The sequence below is a fragment of the Podarcis muralis genome, chromosome 6 (assembly GCF_964188315.1).
Source record: "Podarcis muralis chromosome 6, rPodMur119.hap1.1, whole genome shotgun sequence".
NCBI lineage: Eukaryota > Metazoa > Chordata > Lepidosauria > Squamata > Lacertidae > Podarcis > Podarcis muralis.
This window is the reverse complement of record NC_135660.1, coordinates 48726729-48747550: the sequence shown is the minus strand read 5'-3', so window position 1 is coordinate 48747550 and position 20822 is coordinate 48726729. Positions and strand designations below refer to the sequence as shown.

General features: G+C 44.7%; 2 protein-coding genes across 2 annotated transcripts; both read left to right on the top strand.

Moving 5' to 3' along the window:
• Positions 1–326: 326 nt before the first annotated feature.
• Positions 327–8288, top strand: LOC144328095 (guanylate cyclase 2G-like). Its single transcript, XM_077930868.1, has 5 exons — positions 327–690; positions 1506–1577; positions 2729–2894; positions 5973–6128; positions 8107–8288. Exons 1-5 carry the CDS (start codon positions 586–588, stop codon positions 8286–8288), a joined length of 681 nt encoding a protein of 226 aa, XP_077786994.1. The 5' UTR covers positions 327–585.
• Positions 8289–8796: 508 nt separating this feature from the next.
• LOC144328094 (guanylate cyclase 2G-like) lies at positions 8797–16727 on the top strand. The gene is made up of 7 exons (XM_077930867.1): positions 8797–8858; positions 8955–9098; positions 9623–9815; positions 12633–12807; positions 14808–14906; positions 15694–15785; positions 16593–16727. The coding sequence occupies exons 1-7, from the start codon at positions 8797–8799 to the stop codon at positions 16725–16727; spliced, it is 900 nt and encodes a 299-aa protein (XP_077786993.1).
• Positions 16728–20822: the final 4095 nt, after the last annotated feature.

The window sequence follows — 20822 nt, the reverse complement described above, 5'->3', positions numbered from 1 at the left end:
AGTTGATGCAGTCACAAAGAAAGATCCTCAATGTATCCCTGAAGATGCCTACCAGACTACATTCATTTCTCCCCAACAGTTTCTATGTTAATGTATTGTGCCTCTTACAATTTCTGTTTCAGGGAATTGTTGTTGCTCTCAAATTCATTGATAATCAAATAGATGCATGGATCCGGAAACCATCAGTTCTCCAGGAGGTTCGGGTGGTATGTTTCACTCCTAAATAGTTTAACATCCTGGATTGCAAATTTCCATTTGAACAGTAAGCTAACTGAAACAGGCAGGTGATCTAAAATTAACAACTGAAGTATGGAAGTTTATCGAGTAATGCAGAAAAAAACATGAACTGACTGAAATTTCTAAATGAGGCTATAGGTCGATATGCTTTGGAAAACAGATTTAATTAGCAAGGTGTCCAACACAGGGCATTGTCTTGCTTTGACCAGATATCTCAGAGTGGTCCCATAGCTTATTTCTTCTGCAATGCCAGTAAGAAGGAGCAGAGTAGGCTGAAAAAGATTGTATTTGCTTTGCTGTATGGTGTCAAATCTGGATACCACACTTCCCAACATTCCTTTGCTTTAGATGAGAGAATTGAGACATGAGAATCTGGTGGCCTTCTATGGGATATGTCCTGAAGTTCCAAACATGTGCATTGTGATGCATTACTGTAAGAAAGGTAGCCTAAAGGTGAGTATTGTACATCAAAGTTTAGAACAATTATTACATTAAAGTAGATCATACTTAATTGCCCTAGAAAGGATTACTAAAGCAGTGTGTTGCCAAGTCATATATGCTATTTTTTGGCTCTCTTCAGTATTATATCTCTATCTATCTATCATCTATCTATCATCTATCTCTATCATCTCACAAGACAGCCAATGGAGGTGCCCTCCAGATATGCTCCTGATCAGTGGTAGCCAACATGGTTAATGTTCAGGAATAATGGGATGTGGTCCAGCACATCTGGAAGGCACATGGGGGGGGGAGGGGGGAGTCCTCTTGCAGAAGCGGCAATACTTGCTCTAATGGGATGCAGTAGTTGAATACCACCCCAGCTGAATGTGTGGTTTGCCCCATGAATGTCATGTGCACCTCAGTAATGTTTCCACAATACTTAAAGTTTTGCCTTTTCAGTCATTTCAAAGAGTTTTGTCTTCTTTCCATCAGTATAATAATAATAATAATAATAATAATAATAATAATAATAATAATAATTTTTTATTTATATCCCGCCCTCCCCAGCCGAAGCCGGGCTCAGGGCGGCTAACAACAATAAAATAATGCAACATTCTAAAAACATTTCATTATAAAAATTAATTAAAATCAAATTGATAGCAACCATTAAGCAAAATTTCTGTGCAGATTGACGAAGGAGGGAGTCAGGTATAAGCTAAGCATGGCTCCAGGCAGCTGATATATATTTATATGCCTACTTTGAGTGGAGTCAGGCAGCAAGTGCAATTGTATCTCAAAAGAAATATTTCTTCATGTTCATTTTCTAGGATGTTTTGATGCATTCTGATATCGAACTGGACTGGATATTCAAAATCTCCTTTGCCTATGACATAGTCAACGTAAGTATGGAGTAATGGAATTGCTGTCAGCTACTAGGACAGTCATAAAAAAATGCTGTTATTGTAGTGACTGACTGCTGAAAAGAAGCCAGAAAGATCCATATCCATCACAAGCATCTGTTGTTTTTGTAGCTAAAGCATTGGTGTTTATCAGAGAGAGAGAGAGTGTAAACTGCACGAAGTTTTGCAACCCAATTCTAAGAGCACTGGGATCTTCAGATGGTGCCGAAACATTATCTGATGAAGTGGATTGTTTGGAGCATATCACACCAGTGTTTCAATATCAGAAGCGGCACTTTGAAAAGTGTTGTTTTTAGTCTTTGCATGTTACATGATCTAATAGCCCACACTTTTGATTATTCCATTTCTGTACCATGTTTATACATCAGTGGCAAGTGAAGAGGCTTTTCCATGGTTAGCATCAGTTGTGGAATGAACTTCCCTTGTACCAGGGCTGCCAACTCGCCCTCAGTATTGTGGGTGCTTGCCACTGCAATGCAGATGTGTTAACACGCACACGCTCCTCCTCTCCAAAGCCAGTGAGGCACCATTTTCCATGTCCGAGTTCCCTCTGACTGATAAAGGGTGCCTTGCTCACTGACTGCAGAGGGTGGAACTGAACTGCTTCTCTCTCAGAGGCAGCACTGCTGCCTGCCAGCTTTTCTCATTGACTTTGTGGGTGCCTGGCCTCCCACAATTATATTATTGTGGGTTCCCAAGAAGCACAGCTCCCTGGAGTCGGCTCCTATGCCTTGTATACTCCCTCTGGACTTGCATTTTGTGCTAGGCTTTCAGTAGATGAAGTGTTCTGTTTTTCTTATTTTTATTTGGACGTATGTGTGTGTATATTTTTTAACCGTGACCTCTCCCAAAGTAGAACGTATAAGATGAGTTTATGACCTCCAGAAAAGGCACAGGTGGCAACAACTAGGAAACTCTGATCTAGAGACAAAAGCCTCAATCCAGAACATTGAAGTAAAAATTTAAAAGTGTTACCTATGCAACCTGCTAAAATAAATCTATGCAATGAATGAAATACAATCCAAAGCTAAAAAGTTCTTGTTTGTGGAAACTGCAGAATCCCAAGCTAACTTGCTTTGTTTGGTACATGTATTTCATGCCTTTGTCTACACTGTGCGTTTGAATTTTAGGGTATGGTGTTCATTCACAACAGCCCCCTGAATTCTCATGGAAACTTAAAGCCCACCAACTGCCTGGTAGACAGTCGCATGCAGGTGAAGCTGTGTGGCTTTGGGTTGTGGGAATTTAAATATGGAAGGAAATCTCAGGTAATGACAGAAGAAAGCAATTATGCAGGTAAGAACATTAAGTACTTTCCATTCCAAGAAAAAAAGCACCACCCACCAGAGCATTTTGCATGCAAATGTTTTAGTAGGGGTTTATCTTTATCTTTATTTATTAAATTTATATACCACCCTTTATCCAAAGATCACAGGGTGGTTGACAGAATAAAGATACAAAATGAAAACACAAAATACAAAAACAAACAAACCAATAACTCCCCCCCCCCCCACAAACACATTTAAAAGACCGTAGATTATTTAATCAGCCAAAAGCCTAGTGATAGAGGAATGCTTTTGCCTGGTGCCAAAAGATATGTAATGAAGGCACCAGGTGAATCTCCCTAGGGAAAGCATTCCACAAATGGGGAGCCACAGCAGAAAATGCCCGTTCTAGTGTTGCCACATTCAGACCTCTCATGGTGGAGCTATGTGAAGAAGGGCCTCAGATGATGATCACAGGGTTGGGTTCAGTTTGTATGGGTTCAGTTCGTAAATGGCTCTTGTGGTCCTGAGCCATTTAAGGCTTTATAGGTCAAAAACAGCACTTTGTAATGAGCCAAGAAACTGGCTGGCAGCCAGTGCAGTCAGGCCAGGATTGGTGTATGCTCAAACCTTCTTCTCCCAGTATGTAAACTGGATGCTGAATTCGGCACCAGCTGAGGTTTCCAAGCCATCTTCAGAGGCAGCCCCACGTAAAATGTGTTGCAGTAAGCTAATGTTTAACATTGCTTAAAGGCATGTTCATTGTGCTAAGGTCCTATCTTCGGGCTGAATGGTGGGTTGTACATTTAATACAAGGAGAAGGGGACGACAGAGGGCGAGATGGTTGGACAGTGTTCACGAAGCTACAAACATGAGTCTGAACAAACTGCGGGAGGCAGTGGAAGACAGAAGTGCCTGGCGTACTCTGGTCCATGGGGTCACGAAGAGTCGGACACGACTAAATGACTAAACAACAACAACAACATTTATTAAGAATACCCAGTCAGCAGATACCTGCATTTCACCTTGCAGAATACCGGAAAAACAAAATCTTGTCATTACATGGTTCTCTACCCAGCTGTTTAATGTATGTAATACAAGAGTCTCCACTCATGCTAGAAGGACTGGAAAACAGGAAAGAAAACAATTTGAAAATGCAACTGATTTGAATAGCGTTCAGATATTCTGAAATATCAGGGGGTGGGTGCAGAGAGAATATCTCTGAGAATGCTGAATGCTGTGATTGCGAAGTTATGACTTTCCCACAGCAAGGTTGTGTCTTTCCATGTTGCAATTACCGTATTTTTCAGTGTATACGACAAGGTTTTTTTTATTATAAAAAGTGTCAAAAATTGGGGGTCGTCTTATACACGGATAGTGCAGACGAGAGAAGGACAATTGGTGTCAGTCATGAGCAGGAGATTGTCAGCGACGATTTGGCGGGTGATTGGTGGCTGCTGGCGCCAAACAGATTGATGATTGGTGGCTTCGGTGAGGTGTGCGATTGTTAGCAGTGGTCAGGTGGGTGAGCAATTGTTGGTAATCCCCCCCCCCAAAAAAGCTCAGCAACTCTGGGCAACCTCCCACCCCAAAAGCTTACAACTGTGGGAAATTTTCCCCATTTCCTTAATTTGGTGTCCCAAAAAATAGGGGTCATCTCATACACACGGAGAGCCAGTGTGGTGTAGTGGTTAAGAGTAGTAGTCTCGTAATCTGGTGAACCGGGTTCGCGTCTCCGCTCCTCCACATGAAGCTGACTTTGGGCTAGTCACACTTCCTTGAGGTCTCTCAGCCTTACTCGCCTCACAGAGTGTTTGCTGTGGGGGAGGAAGGGAAAGGAGAATGTTAGCCGCTTTGAGACTCCTTAGGGTAGTGATAAAGCAGGATATCAAATTCAAACTCTTCTTCTTCTTTATGGGAGCGGGTTATACACAGAAAAATACGGTATGTCTCCAACTGGCAAAGTCTCCTGGCAAGAAAGCAAATTGGGCAGGATGTTAGTTAGTGAGGTTTTGAGGGGTGGTGTAGCAGTTGGTAACATAAACAGTCGTTATTAATTACAGATGGGTTATGAAATAATAATTAATTGTGGTTGTTTGCTGGTTCACAGAGCAAGATTCCATGGAAACCCCAGAGGGCAAAACTAGGATTGACAAATACAGAAACCTCCTGGTGCTTGTTTTCATACATTGCATCATGCACATGATAAAAGATGGCACCTTCACGCCTTGGTGCTGGCTCTGGGGAGTGGGTGCAGGGCAATTTCCTGTGTCCTCAAGTTGTTAGCAGTGCCCACAAGAAGCGGTCTGCATAATGGTGGGGTCAAGGCTGGCAACTACCTATTAGCAGGTGGGCAGGGCCTGGCCATCCCAAATTCTAATATACAGTCATACCTTGGTTCTTGAACGGCTTAGTTGTCAAACAAATCAGCTCCCGAACGCCACAAACCCAGAAGTAAGTGTTCCGCTTAGGGAATGTTTTTCAAAAGCCGAACGTCTGACGTGGCTTCTGCTTGAGTGCAGGAAGCTCCTCCAGCCAATCGGAAGCCGTGCTTTTGAGAACCAAGGTACCACTGTATACTATTACCAACAAAGCTGTGGTATTCATTGCTGCCAGCAACATACCTGGATGTGTCTGGGGCACAACTATCTACATGGACTTCCCTGTAATTTAGCATATGCTATGGCCTAAACGGAGGCGAATAAGCACCTGTAGAGAATGCAAAAAGGAAACAGGGATAGTTGAGGATTTCTGCCTTTGTGAATTTCTGTGTGAAATTATCTGTTCTGCACTTCTTGGAGTAAAGATTGTAGCGACACAGTTTGTTGGCATTTTGAATGAGTAAAGATTCATAATGAATAGCTATTTATTTATTTTTAAAATACAAATTAATGTGGAACAGAATGAAATGATAGGTTAATTTGTGCAAAAATGACACAGACCAGAAATGGATAGCTTTGTCCCCCTTTGGGAATGGGCAAAACTCATAATTACTCACCAATTACACCTGGGGTAAAACTACTTCATGGCAGCAATTTTAACAGACTGTTGAGCCTTTTAAATAAATAAATGTTTTATCATTCCAATATTTTCTCTCTTCTTGTTTTAGAGCTTTACTGGACAGCACCTGAATTGCTAAGAATGGCAGAATATCCATTCCATGGCACACAGAAGGGGGATGTGTACAGCTTTGCTATTATTATGAGAGAACTGATATACAATCATGAAGATGGTCCATTCCATGATCTAAGCCAGAATGCAGAAGGTTGTTTCTTTGAGATCTGACCTTGAGCTTTATTTTTTCTTCCAGATGTGTAGGAAAAGCAACAAAATCTTCTGTGTGTGTTTGTACATCTAACATGTCCTCCTCCTCAAAATTATGCAGTCCATTAACAGAGGAAACAATACAAACAATATATAATTATGGAGCAATTATAATTATAAAGGTAAAGGTACCCCTGCCCTTACGGGCCAGTCGTGTCCAACTCTAGGGTTGTGCGCTCATCTCACTTAGAGGCCGGGAGCCAGCGCTGTCCGGAGACACTTCCGGGTCACGTGGCCAGCGTGACGAAGCTACTCTGGCGAGCCGGCACCAGTGCAGCACACGGAAACGCCGTTTACCTTCCCACTATAAAGCGGTACCTATTTATCTACTTGCACCTAAGGGTGCTTTCGAACTGCTAGGTGGGCAGGAGCTGGGACTGAAAGACAGGAGCTCACCCCGCCGTGGGGATTCGAACTGCCGACCATGCGAGCCCTAGGCGCTGAGGTTTTACCCACAGCGCCACCCGCGTCCCTTTAATTATAATTATAGAGCAAGGGAAAGAAAGGAAGATGAGATCAAAACATATTAGGAAATTCTATGCCTGTGAATGTGGTTTGTTTCTTCAAACAGTAGTAACCCTGAAATTAAAACTGCTACTAAAGAAAACATATGCATTATGCAACTCCCTTTGAAAAGCAATTCATCTAATAAATGATTCTCAAACTCTTGTTAGTAGAAAGACTGGGCCTGATTCAGTTTTTTCCTTAACGAGTCACACATGTTTTCTATCAATAGCAAACTGTATTCCATAAAATTTCTAGATATTAGCAATTTTCATACAGTTGCTAATATGCTAGAGCCTTCCTTTCTCTCTTTTTCTATTTTTTTAAATTCCATTTTTAAATTGTTTCTCAAGAAATATCTCAAAGTCATTTCACAGTAAAAGCATCAACAATATGAACAATTAATGACAGGTAGTAATACTAATATTTTCATAGAAATTGCAAAGTTTAAAATAGTGCTCGTGATCAACAAGGTGTAAGTGTTCCAAAACAGGGTGCATATCTAAAAAGTTACTGAGCTTTGCTCAGAATACAAATTTAAATAACTATTTACTGCAAATACAGGATATGGAAATTCATCCTATATTTAGCAAGTTTCATAAGTTAATTGGCTAACTCAGGGTCCTAAATAATGTCTACAAGATTAAGTTGCACAGTCCCAAAACCAATATTCCCATACTTAATGCCTAGTAAACCAAATATACTCCATACTTATTCAAATAAATTACTGTATTATATTGCAGATCTATTTCCAACTGGTTATGGCTGCAAGCAATATGCATTTAGATTACTATGACATATCTCAGTCTAGCTCATGTTTGAAAGGAACTGGCTGAAAAGAACATATATTGCCATTTCTTTAACAACTACATGGTTTGCTGGCCCATTTCTGGGTAAAATTCGAAGCCCTACAGTGCTTGGGAAGTTGTCCGTGAAGTTGTCCACACACAAAGACTCCATGGGCCTTCTCCTCATCTCTGCTTTTGAGCAAGGTTGTGAAGTGACTTCCAGAGACAGGAAAAATGACTTTTGGGCTTTCCCCCCTTCTCTTGGGGAGAGTGGCTGTGCACACCAGGGGTTCCAAGAGTTATTTGAGGAATGGGGTTCACCACCTGTATTGTGACATTTAGGAAGCTGCTTTATACTGAGGCAGACCATGGTCCATTCCTACTGACCAGCAGCAGCTGCTCTCCAGGTTATCAGACAAGGTTCTCTCCCAACCCTTGCTGGAGAGGCCAGAGATTGAACCTCAGACATTCTGCATGCAAAGCAGATTCTCTACCACTGAATTATGGTTCTTCCTCAAATGTTGAAAGCATATAAAATTAAAGGAACTGAAAGCAAAAGAAAAAGAAAAGAAAAGAATTAATATTCTGAAATCTGACTCATACTGTTTGTTTGGTTTTTTGTTCCAGAGATAATAAAAAGAATCCAGGACCCTAATTCTCCTGTTCCACTGCGCCCTTCCATTTCAACACAGAAATGTAATGAAAGGATCGTTGCACTTTTGAAGGCATGTTGGGATGAATATCCAGAGAGGAGGCCAACATTCCTCAACATCAAGAGAGCACTGAAAGATGCCAGTCCAGAAGGGTGATTATTTTCCTACCCGTGAAACCAAGTATGTGTGGTTATTATTCAGGACGGAAAGCTAACCTTCATGTTGGTTTCTGTTCCTGAAGATTAAAAAAAATCAACCGCACCTCAATTGTGTGGTTCCCAAATCTCAGTATTCTCACCTCTTTACCTCCATTTGCTAAACCAGAAAACAGTGAATGGGATAGGAAGAATTTCTAGGTGAGGCCAAATGCAGCCCGCCCCCCGCCCCTCTATCTGAACCTTGGGACTCTTCCTAGGCCATGACTCTTCACTAGCTCTACTCTGCAACTCTGTCAAGTATTTTTGCCTATCTGGAATGTGTCCTTCAGCTGTGATCATGCCTCTTGCTTGTCTGGAAAGGTGTGTGTATAGAAACCTCTGTTTTTTGTATGGCTGGAATGTAGCCTCCTGGACCCAAGGTAAGGGTCACGTCCGTTGCTCTGCCTATTTATTTTTTTGCCTCTTACCGTGCTCACTGCTGGCATGTGGCCCCTGAAAGGTTGCCCATGCGGGAGTGTGAAAAGATTCTCTACACATGCATCAAAACAGTTCCAGAGACAATAATGCAGTATCTTACAAACAATGGAAAGAAATTTGGTAGAAACGGATACGCACCAGTTCCTTAAAATTTATTTATTTTATTTTATTTTTGGAACATTTCCAGAAGTCACTTCGGTATCTTGGACAACATGGTGAATAAACTGGAAAAATACGCAAATCATCTGGAGGAAGTGGTTGAGTCAAGGACAACTCAGCTGATGGCAGAGAAGAAGAAGACAGAAAAGCTTTTATCAGCTATGCTACCTGGGTAACAGAAACCCTTTACTGCTTCTAAGCCATTCTTCAGTAGAAGATGCCTTGAAACACTTTCACCTTTAGAACAAGTCCTGTCCAAGAATGAGTTGGCAGTTATGAGCATTAGGCCTTTGCTTGAACCCCAGTTTTCTTATATTTCATCTAGCTTAAAAAAGAAATAACAAGTCTCTACTGAACATAGTTATGGATATAGGTTTGGAAATATTAAAATATGATTACTTAAATTGAATTGGGCCACCACACACACACACACACACGCACACACACACACACACGAGGTGGGAAACCAAACAATATATACAAAAGATTCGTATATTAGTAGATATATGTATAACATGCAGTATATTAGAGGAGGTTGCTTCAAAAAATTGCTTCAGAAATGTGTACCGGTATATTTAAAAAATAAATAATTCCCAGATTGCTGCAGAAATGTGAACTGAATTTAAAACAGAAAAATGAGAAACCGAAACAAATGGATTCCTTCATCTCTGCCCTTTACCTGTATTCTTGTTCCAGTTTCATTGGAGAACAACTTGTTGCTGGGAAATCAGTGGAACCCGAGAGCTTTGATTCAGTCTCCATCTTCTTCTCAGACATTGTTGGCTTCACCAAGCTATGCTCTCTCAGCTCTCCATTGCAGGTTGTGAATCTCCTCAATGACCTGTACAGTCTGTTTGATAACATCATTAAAAACTACGATGTCTACAAGGTAGGCAGACAGCATTCCCTGGAATTGAGTGGGTTGATTGAAAGGGCATTCTGCTATTTTGATGTTAATCTCTGATTAGTTCTGGCCACATACACTTACAGTGGTGCCTCGCAAGACGAAATTAATTCGTTCCGCAAGTCTCTTCGTCTTGCGAGTTTTCCGTCTTGCGATGCACGGTTTCCCATAGGAATGCATTGAAAATCAATTAATGCGTTCCTAGGGAAACCGCCTTCAGCCAGGTCCGGGGACAGTCTGTCCCCCGACCTCTTCTGAAGGCTGGGGGGGGGGGAGACAAGGGCTTTTCTTCCCACCCCCAGCATTTTAAAAAACCCCGGGACAGCGGAGTACGTCTCCGCTGTCCGGGGCGATCTTAAAATGCTGACGAGCGGCATTTTAAAATCGCCCGGGACAGCGGAGGACTTCTCCACTGTCCGGGGCGATTTAAAAGCCCCTGGGAAGGCAGGCAGGGGGAACAAAGACTTTCGCCCCCGCCAGTCTTCAGAAGAGGTCCTGGACCTCTTCTGAAGGCTGGCGGGGGGCGAAAGTCTTTGCTCCCCCCACCTGCCTTCAAAAGCTGTCCGGCCCAGGCTTCGCGGACCTCTCCGCAAGCAGCAGCAGCGCTGCCGCTGCTTGCGGACAGGTGCCAGCATGCCGAAGCCTGCGCGCGCTGAGATCAGCGCGCCCAGGCTTCCCCCCCCCCGCCGCCCGGGATCGGGGCATCGTCCCTATGGCGGGCGGCGGGGGGAGGCGTTCCCGCCCCGCCGCCCGGGATCGGGGCATCGTCCCGATGGCGGGCAGCGGCGGAGGCGTTCCCCCCCCCGCCGCCCAGGATCGGGGCATCGTCCCGATGGCGGGCGGCGGGGGGAGGCGTTCCCGCCTCGCCGCCCGGCATCGGGGCATCGTTCCGAAGCCCGGCGGCGGCGGGAGGAGGTGTCCCCGCCCCGCCGCCAGGCTTCGGAGGAGGTCCAAGGACAGCGGGGAAGACGCGCTGCGCTTCCCCGCTGTCCCGGAGATTTCCCTATGGGCTGTCGTCTTGCGAGGCAAGCCCATAGGGAAATTCGTTTTGCGAAGCGCCTCCAAAACGGAAAACCCTTTCGTCTAGCGGGTTTTCCGTCTTGCGAGGCGTTCGTCTTGCGAGGTACCACTGTACTTGGCTCCCTTTTACCCAAAGGAAAAAACTACCCATTGGGAGGAAGCCAGGCTAGCATGGATACATCACTGTGAGATACTAAAAGTGGGATGAGCTCACTCCAAAACTTAAATTTTTAAAATAAAACAATGAAGTTCCCCTCAGGGAAGGGCATGCCAAGTCATTCCTCTTGGTACTAATGAGGGCACATCAGTAATGGACCATGTTTTGACACTTGTCATCAGTAGAGTACAGTAGTGCCCCGCAAGACGAATGCCTCGCAAGACGAAAAACTCGCTAGACGAAAGGGTTTTCCGTTTTTTGAGTCGTTCCGCAAGACGAATTTCCCTATGGGCTTGCTTTGCAAGATGAAACGTCTTGCGAGTTCTTGCGAGTTTGTTTCCTTTTTCTTAAAGCCGCTAAGCCGTTAATAGCCGCTAAGCCACTAAGCCGTTAATAGCCGCTAAGCCACTAATAGCCGCTAATAGCCGCTAAGCCGCTAAGCCGCTAATAGCCGTGCTTCGCAAGACGAAAAAACCGCAAGACGAAGAGACTCGCGGAACGGATTAATTTTGTCTTGCGAGGCACCACTGTATCTCTGAAGATAATAACGAGAAATGAATGAGGGGTTCCTTTCATCTACCGTATTTTCCGGCGTATTAGGTGACTGGGCCTATAAGACAACTCCCCAACTTTTGCTGTAAAATTATAGCGTTTGGCTGCCCGCCAAGTGCCGCCAGGGGCAGAGCACGCACCCCTCTGCTGCCTCTGCCATCACAGCAGCAGCAGCCCAAGGCGAGGCATTTGGTGGGTGAAACAAAACCAAAACCCGCCACCCGGAGGAAGGGAGGCCCAGCCCGGCTCCCTCCCTCCCTCTGGGAAAAGGCCGCGAGCGGCCGCCTCAGCCTCCACCGCCCTCACCTGTGGGGATGCCCAGCTCCTTGGAGCCCCGGCCAAAGCCGTGCACCACCTCGCCATGGCAGGCTCTTCATGGCACCCACAAGCCGAGTGAAGCCCCACATGGCCACGACGGAGGCCGGATCCGGCTCCCACGACGGCAGCAGCAGACAGGCGGGCAGGTGAGCGCCGCGCTCGGAAGGACTTCCCACAGTGAGGACAGAGCGGTGGCCAACAAACATGCACTGTGCCAGTATGGCAGAGGCGGGGCCTTGCGCTGTGTCACAGGAGGCTGTGTCGCCTTCCGTGGGGAGGGTGGAGGAGCGATGGCAGAAGGGGTGCCTTTGCTCACCGGCTCCCTCTCCTCCTTCCCAACAGGTGGCTCTGCGTATACCCGGCGTATAAGACGACCCACGACTTTTGGGGTGATTTTTTGGGGTTAAAAAGTCATTTTGTACGCCTGAACATACGGTAGCTATTTTTGTGTGTGTGTGTGTGTGTGTGTGTGTGTGTGTGTGTGTGTGTGTGTCATATGTGGGTTCTGAATTGGGCATAATGTTTCTAAGGAACTCTTAAGGCTTCCTTCATTTTCCCATTTCTCACTTTCAGTGGCGTAGCGTGGGTTGTCAGCACCCGGGGCAAGGCAAGTAATTTGCGCCCCCTAACCCGTGGATTTGCCCTAACCCCAGATGTTGCGCCCGGTGCGGCCGGCCCCCCCTGCACCCCCCACGCTACGCCACTGCTCACTTTTCAATTTAAAAAGCGCTAATGATTCCTTTGATTGCTTACAGGTTGAAACTATTGGAGACGCCTATATGGTTGCTAGCGGCCTCCCCATTCGCAACGGGAAGAAACATGTTGAGGAAATTGCTACCATGTCTTTGCACTTTCTCAATGCAATCATTTCCTTCAAGATTAGGCACATGCCGAAGGAGAAACTGAGCCTGCGTATTGGTATTCATACAGGTGAAAGGCAGTGGTTTGTTCTCAGCGTGATTTTAAAGCTTTTGCTACGTTGTTTGTTAAGTAAGGGTTCTGAGAGTTGCTGTGAGACCCCTGCCCCCCCTCAGAGAACTACAAGTCCCAGAGTTCCTTGGAAAGAGGAATTGATTGTTAAACCACTCTGGGAATTGCAGCAGTGTGAGAGAATAGGAATATTCTAACAAGTCTCCTCACCCTTAACAAACTGCGGGTCGCAGGATTCTTTGGGGGAAGCCACAACCAAGACGACTTTAAATGTATGGTTCAGTAGAATGCCACTCACAACTATGTTCCAGATTTTGACTGAGGGATAGTTAAAGGTAAAGGTACCCCTGCCCGTACGGGCCAGTCTTGACAGACTCTAGGGTTGTGCGCCCATCTCACTTAAGAGGCCGAGGGCCAGTGCTGTCCGGAGACACTTCCGGGTCATGTGGCCAGCGTGAAAAAGCTGCATCTGGCGAGCCAGCGCAGCACACGGAAACGCCGTTTACCTTCCCGCCAGTAAGTGGTCCCTATTTATCTACTTGCACCCAAGGGTGCTTTCGAACTGCTAGGTTGGCAGGCGCTGGGACCGAGCAACGGGAGCGCACCCCGCGGCGGGGATTCGAACCGCCGACCTTTTGATCGGCAAGCCCTAAGCGCTGAGGCTTTAACCCACAGCGCCACAATTGAGACTCGTAGCTGCAAGTAAGATTGCAGTGAAATTACAGGGTCAAATCCTGTGAGTGTGCCAATTAAATACTATAACGAAGGGACTATTCATATTCAACTTCAGTTTGTGTGCAGCTCTGTTCCAAGGACTTTGCTCTGTTCCAAGGACTTTGGGGGAGGTAGTGACACATTTTAAAAGCAAATACAAACACGTTGAGACATACGGTAAATCATCTTGTCACGTGATATTGCAAACACAAGTGTATATCTTTGATGCTGAAATATCAAGTATGGCTACAGATTGATGAACCAGAAAAATAGGGATGTGCTGAGATAGTTTCTATTATAGTCCTTTGCTCTAATACCAAGTTACAGCAATAAAGCAACATAATTTGTATCTCTCTCTCTCTCTCTCTCTCTCTCTCTGTGTGTGTGTGTGTGTGTGTGTGTGTGAGAGAGAGAGAGAGAGAGATCCATTAGGCTTCCTGGAAATGCCTTTAGTCTCGCCAAATGTGGAGATGTAGTAATAATAAGAATGTGGCTGATGGTTCCCTATCATGTGATGATGAAATATAGACAATATGTTCTGAGATATAATTAATTTAAAGGGAATCTGGCACAAGGAGTAAAATTTTCTCGGCATCATTTAAGATTTGATTCACAAGTGTATTTTTGAGGTGATTTAAGTCTGGTCACATTCTCATTTGTGTGTATCTATGTAGAAAATGGCTGCAGAAATGTCTGACGTTAGTACTTCAGGGTAACTCAGTCTACTTGACTACATAAAGGTAAAGGTAAAGGGACCCCTAACCATTAGGTTCAGTTGCAGACGACTCTGGGGTTGTGGCGCTCATCTCTCTTTATTGGCTGAGGGAGCCGGTGTACAGCTTCTGGGTCATGTGGCCAGCATGGCTAACCCACTTCTGGAGAACCAGAGCAGCGCACGGAAACACCGTTTACCTTCCTGCCGGAGCGGTTCCTATTTATCTACTTGCACTTTGACGTGCTTTCGAACTGCTAGGTTGGCAGGAGCAGGGACCGAGCAACGGGAGCTCACCCCGTTGCGGGGATTTGAACCGCCGACCTTCTGATTGGCAAGTCCTAGGTTCTGTGGTTTAACCCACAGCACCACCCGTGTCCCCACTTGACTACATATCCCCCCCAAAAAAACCCCAAAACATGACTGCTCTGTGGGAAGCAGTAAAGACAATTGGTAAATGGGATTGCTGTAAAATCCAAACATTAATTCATAACTCTCAAAAGCATCATTGCATATGAGATTCTGCCTTTCTTTTCTCTGTGGCTGATGCCTTTCCTGGTGTTTGTTCTTCTAGGCCCTGTTGTTGCAGGTGTGGTGGGGATCACAAGGCCACGTTACTGCTTGTTTGGAGACACAGTGAATGTGGCTTCAAGGATGGAAAGTACCAGCTTACGTACGTTGCATGTATTTGTTATGAAGGTATCAGAAAGGTTGGTGTAAACTCCAAAAGGCAAGTGAACATGTTGTGCTTCAAAAGCCAATGAATGAAAGCTTAGAGCAGGGAGAGAAGCAGAACTTTCAGCAATGTATAATCATGAAGGGATGTCCTCAGGCCAGTTGCTGGGAAGCAACAAGAGAATTACATAACTATTATGCCCTCCTTGTGTGCTTCCCCAAGGCAGGTGGTTGCTCACTATTGGCAATAGGTTAATGGACTATACAGACCTTTGTTCAGACTGAGTAGGAATTTTCTTCCTCTTTTTTTAGAGTATTACAAAGGGAAGAAAAATGAAAAGTTGGTGGTCACATTTCATGTCAAGAACTGTTATCATTCCCATACACCACACTTGTCTCTGAATTGGCAATTGAGACAGTGGTACTCAACACTGGGAGTTGGATTTAGCTTAGGATCTGCCCCCCCTGTTCTACTGCTTTTTAAGCACTATGTCCCCTATGTTCCATAGTGGGTGGTCCTTAACAACCAGCTTCAAACCGATGCTCAGCTGTAAGGCCACTTGAGTTGTTAGTTGAAATCAGCTGCCGTTTCCTTGTGCCCACCTATTTCTCTTACCTCATAGCCAGGTCCTAACACTGAAAGTGTTAGTTGGTACAAATATAAGCAACTGTCCATATTTGTTTTTACTAGAACATTTTTAGAGCTTTTCTTTCCAATATAGGCAATCAATATGCAATATGGTAAATTTCTCTCTCTCTCTCTCTCTCTTTTTTCCCCCCTCTAGCTCTCCAAATCCATGTCTCTATGATCACAGCAAATGTTCTCCAGATGATTGGAGGTTATGATTTGCAGGAAAGAGGGACCATAAGAATAAAGGTATAGTTCTCATGGAAATAGGGGTTCCTAGAGCTGGGAAGAACCCAGTGGTGATCTAATCCAAGCTTCTGCACAAACTTGAGGCCACCAGCTTCTAGCCATATGAATTTTAAAAATTCAAAGTCAGACAACAGTCCTCCACCGCAAGCGAGGAGCAGATGCACTGGAGAAAGGTATACCTTGTGAAGACATCTGCCCATAGCTTAATATCATGTGAAGTTGTACATGTGGAGTTTTCAGTGTCATGGGGCCTTGGCCTCAGAATTAGGTGATGGATTGTTAGGCACTTTGACTAGTAACAAATTTAGGTCAATCACTGAACTATTGGGGGGGTGTCATTTTAAGATGTTGGACAATACTATTTATTTTTAATATGTCCGTAAGCAGCCATTCCTGTGGGTTGGGTTCTAATATACATACAGTGTTCTGGGCCCAGAAAATCCTGTTGCACCCCATGGTTCTGAGTAAGTCTTGACAGCAAGAGCCAGAGCTCCCCAGTCAGTCTAAATATGCATCTATACATATATATTAAGAAATGGAAATCTATGTCATGGACCTGTGCCCTGAGTCTAAATACCTAGCAATCTCCCTGATGTGGATACTGGGAGAAAGGATGGAAAATTCCAAGAATCCATCTTCCCTGTTTTTTTCACACCACCTTTACCTTTTACCTTTTCACACCACCTTTACCTTTACCTTTTTCAAAGCACCAACTATTCCTAAGGTGTGTGCAATCATTTAGAGGATTGGTTTTGTTGTGCTTATGTGAGGCAACTTTGCTTTCATGTTATTTCTCTTGGCTGCCAGGGCAAAGGACAGCAAAGAACGTTTTGGCTGAAAGGAAAGGTTGGATTCCATCTGCCCCTACCAGAGTTTGGCAGTGATGTAGAAAGCCGCCCAAAGGGAAATGCTGAGGTAGCTATTAGACCTGGCAAGCAATAACATACATTGGACAATATTAGATAACTCATATGTGATAAGTGCATCGTTTGCATGGAGAAGGATTAGCGCTTGGGTGTGGGCTGAGCACACCCACCCCAAGGGGCACAAATGGGTGGTAGTTGAATTCATTACTGGTAAAGCACTCCACTGCAGAATCTCTCAGGGTACACTGCTCCCACTACATAGCTAGCTAGGCATTTACTCCCTAGCCTTGTGCCTTGAATGTTGGAGCAACAACATGACCATGTCTCTTCCTGAATGCAAATCCCCTCACTTGACAGGGCACGCGCAAGCAGCCTGCAACTTTCCCTGAACCTGGTGCTTTAAGCCCCTCTTTGTCCTTGGAGACAGAGGAGGAGGGGATGGAAGAGACCCTAACGACCCAAGTCTTCTAAGGACTGTCTCTTCCTCCCAATCCTTCCTGCAACTCCTCCTGCACCTAGGACAGCCCCATCGCTTCCTCTTCCCTCAGCCCCAACTCCTGCCTTGCAGGTAGCACAGAACCCCACAAGTCACTGGTCCCTTCTCTTAGATCCTCCTCCAGCTCCCTTGCCTCCTCCACACGCCTTTTGGAATCCTGCCAGCCACTGACATCTACCATTGGGGGAAATAGAGCCATACGAAAGACTGAAATTGCTTTGGTAATTTTTAATTGATTTAACAGCTGGGTATCTTCACAATTTATCCTGTCACAATAAGTCCTCTTCTTATCCTCATCTGCCAGTGGGTATGCAAGTATTCCATTGGTTCTGGCTTTGCCAGCCTGGTGCCCCCACACCCGATGATTTGGGCTACAACTCCCATTAGTCATGTTAACATGAGTGTTTTGGCTAGGGCCAATGAGAACTGTAGGCCCAAACTTTTGGAGTTTGCTAAATCTTCTTTAGTCTAACCATCCTTTAGCTCGGCTTTTCTGGGGCCTTATGCTCTGTGAGTTTAGCCTTAACTTTCATAGTTCCTCCTGCTCCTCCCCCCTCCCCTCCTCCCTGGTTCTGGAGATAGAAAAGGTGTGTGTGGGGGGAATCAAATCCCTTAAGCTAGGTTAGCCAATATTGTGTCCCATCAGCTCCAGGCAGCATGTCAAGAACAGATTGTGTGTTTGTGTGTGTGCAGGGGGTGCAGAGCAGGGAGGAGAGAGGGCAAGGCCTGTTGAGTAAGCAGAAATGCTTGTGCCAATGGGACCCTAACTGAGTGCTGAACCGGATACAACCCATATTCTCAGTTTGTGCAAGTACTTAGTTGTGTCAGTTATAGCACTGTAGTATTTTAGAAACTATTTCCAAATAGTTCCTCAGGATACCTAGCCCAAGGCCCAAATACAAATTAAGACTTATTTATGGTCATAGTCAACCATCAACAAGATCTTAATTCAGAGTAGTGTAGCGCAATGTCAGAGCTGTTACAATGACTAATGGACTGCCTTCTGCACTTTCAAATGGAGTGTGGGAGCTGACAAATGCATTTCAGTCCTGGGGACAAGTGTTTGTAAGAATATTGTTTCTCTACAGTGATAGCCACAGTGAGAATAACAAATGGGATTAATGAACAAACTCTCAAACAGCCCCCCTTTCAATATTATTTATTAAATTAAAATTCCCATTAATTATTTCCACTATACAGGGCTGCCTTCAATTGGCTCAGGAGTTGGATGACTCCATATCCTCCAACACTTCTCAGAGGAAAATAAGGATGTCCTAAGGAAAAGCAGGACATTCCGGTATCAAATCATAAACTGAGACAGCGGGACTGTCCCTGGAAAACAGGGACACTTGGAGGGTCTGCAAAGGTGTAGCTAGTTGGCTATTATGTTTCCCAAAGTTATCAGACACTTTGTTTTATGAACCTGGCCTAGATGTATAGCCTAGATCAACAACTTTGGGGTAAAATTGTAAAAAAAAGCTCAGCAACTTCAATCCTAAGACAACTGAGTAAAAATTAGTTAAAACAGTTGAATCAAAAAGTTTCAGCGTAACAGAGTTTAACTTCCCCCTATTCATTTTCTCCATATTCCATAAAAGTGTGTGTAGCGTGTATGTTCAAGGGAGAAAAATCAAGTTCTGAAGTGAAGAGGAACCTGTATTAAAACATATAATTACTTCTTCTACCATGTGCTTTCTCTCTCATGAACAATACTATCCAATAAAGACAGGCTGTGGTCCGACTATATCCGGGGTGCCTAATCTGTGGCCTTCCAGACATTACTGGACTCCAACTCCCATCAGCCCCAATCAGTATGGCTAATGGTCAGGGATGATGGGAGCTATAGCTCAACAAGATCTGGAGTGTCACAAGTTACCCACCTTTCTACTTCATCAGCCTGCTGGGAGCCTGAGGGTTCCTGCCTCTCTCCACCTGGCCCAGGGCGAGGCCTGACAGGCTTCATAAGAACTGCTGCTGCTCAGCAAGGACTGGGGTATTTGGGGGGAAGTTTTGTTGGGAGTTTTTGCTGTTATTGATATTATTTTTTTGTATATTTATTTGTATGTGGAAATGGTTCGGTTAGGTGATGTAGTTTTTGATGTGTTTTATTTATTTTTATGACTACTTTGCTATGTTTGTGATTATGTAAATCCTTTCATATTGTAAGCCGCCTTGAGCATTGTATTAACTGTGGAAAGGTGGCATACAAATTATGATGATGATGTTAGTCTAAGGGACATCTGTTACACAGTGAGAACAGGTGCCAAGGGATCCTCTGATGCTATGTCACAACACAGACGTCAGCTGTAATTCAAATACTTTCTTGGGTTGTGGCTCTCACAGGCTGACAACCTTTAGCCTTCAAGGACATACAGCCATAGCTTGGCATGCAACACCCCCCACACTCATTCACTAAACATGATGCATTCTGCGGCTGCTCCCAAACTGTATGCAATACAGGCATTCATCATGTGGGTGGATGTTGCGCTTATTCACCTGCAGCAATCTTTGCTAGCCATTGTGAGTTCCTTGATTCTGAAAAATAGATATCCAGTTCCAGTACATGGAATCAGAACCGCAGCTCACTTAAGCAGTAAGCAACAGCACACACAGTCTTCCCGCTAACAGATGCTGAGACCTAATTCACGTGACTTTCATTCAAGCAAATTCTCCATTGTTTATGCTTGATGTAACATATTCTTGTGCTAAGCCACCATATGGAAAACTGCATACTGGAATTGCTATGGTATCAAAGAAGTGCTCTAGGGAAAAGAACTGCCCATTGACCAAATAGTGCTGCATTGTTTTTGAGTTTGGTGGCGGTGGAATGCATGCCTGAGCTCCCTTCTAATTCCTGGATCCAGCACAGATTCAATTCCTGGAGTAGCCAGGCTAGCTTCTCAGTGAGGTAATGGCCCTCTAAGCATAGGCCATTAAGGTAACAAAGGAAGTGGCTCTGTGCCTGACGACAAATGGTTGGGAGTCCCTTAAGTTGCTGGTAGTTAGAAAGAGAAAGGCCAGAGATGAGAGTTGGTGTGTGAGGTAGAAGCTTGAAGCAAGGCTGCAGAGACAGAGCCATGCCTGATTATTTCTAGAATCCAAGCCTATGGCTATGGGCGAAACAAGACCCTCTTGGCGTGTTAATGCTGTGAGCCCCTCCTAGGCTCAAGTTGTATTTATGTGCAAATAAACCATATATCATAAAGACACCGCAGTCTCCACTGGCCTTTCTTCTGAAGGAAACCAAACTCTGAAACCCCTGGAATTCACACCACTCAGAGCCTGGGGTGGTGTGTAACAGTATTGTACTTTTTAAAAACGTCACCACCATGAGAGTGAAGCCAGCAGTCTTCCGCTAAGAGTGTTCCCAGAATCCCAAGAATGATTTAGCTCCTTAATGCAGACAGCCAGGAAGTGAGGACTGCCTTGTCTTTCGACTAACACTTTGAAGCAAACAGTGGACTTCCCTCTAGCGCTCTCAAACTTCGTTTGAGATACACTTATTTGAACAATGTGCACACAGCTGGTAAAAATCACCATTGGTATTCTCAGCTGCCACAGAAACCAAATGTAAGCCAGGTGAAATTTATTTGTCATGTAAAACAAGGCAGCAGGCAAAGCAAGCATCTCTTCGTAGCAGTAAAGCACCATGGGGGTGATCAGCAGCAGCTGATG

Coding starts and splice junctions, on each gene's coding strand:
- LOC144328095 (XM_077930868.1), top strand. CDS start 586: ATGAGAGAATTGAGACATGAGAATCTGGTGGCCTTCTATGGGATATGT. Junction 691..1,505: donor GTAAGAAAGGTAGCCTAAAG/GTGAGTATTGTA, acceptor TTCATTTTCTAG/GATGTTTTGATGCATTCTGA. Junction 1,578..2,728: donor TTGCCTATGACATAGTCAAC/GTAAGTATGGAG, acceptor TTTGAATTTTAG/GGTATGGTGTTCATTCACAA.
- LOC144328094 (XM_077930867.1), top strand. CDS start 8,797: ATGCGGGAGTGTGAAAAGATTCTCTACACATGCATCAAAACAGTTCCA. Junction 9,816..12,632: donor AAAACTACGATGTCTACAAG/GTAGGCAGACAG, acceptor GATTGCTTACAG/GTTGAAACTATTGGAGACGC. Junction 14,907..15,693: donor GATGGAAAGTACCAGCTTAC/GTACGTTGCATG, acceptor TCCCCCCTCTAG/CTCTCCAAATCCATGTCTCT.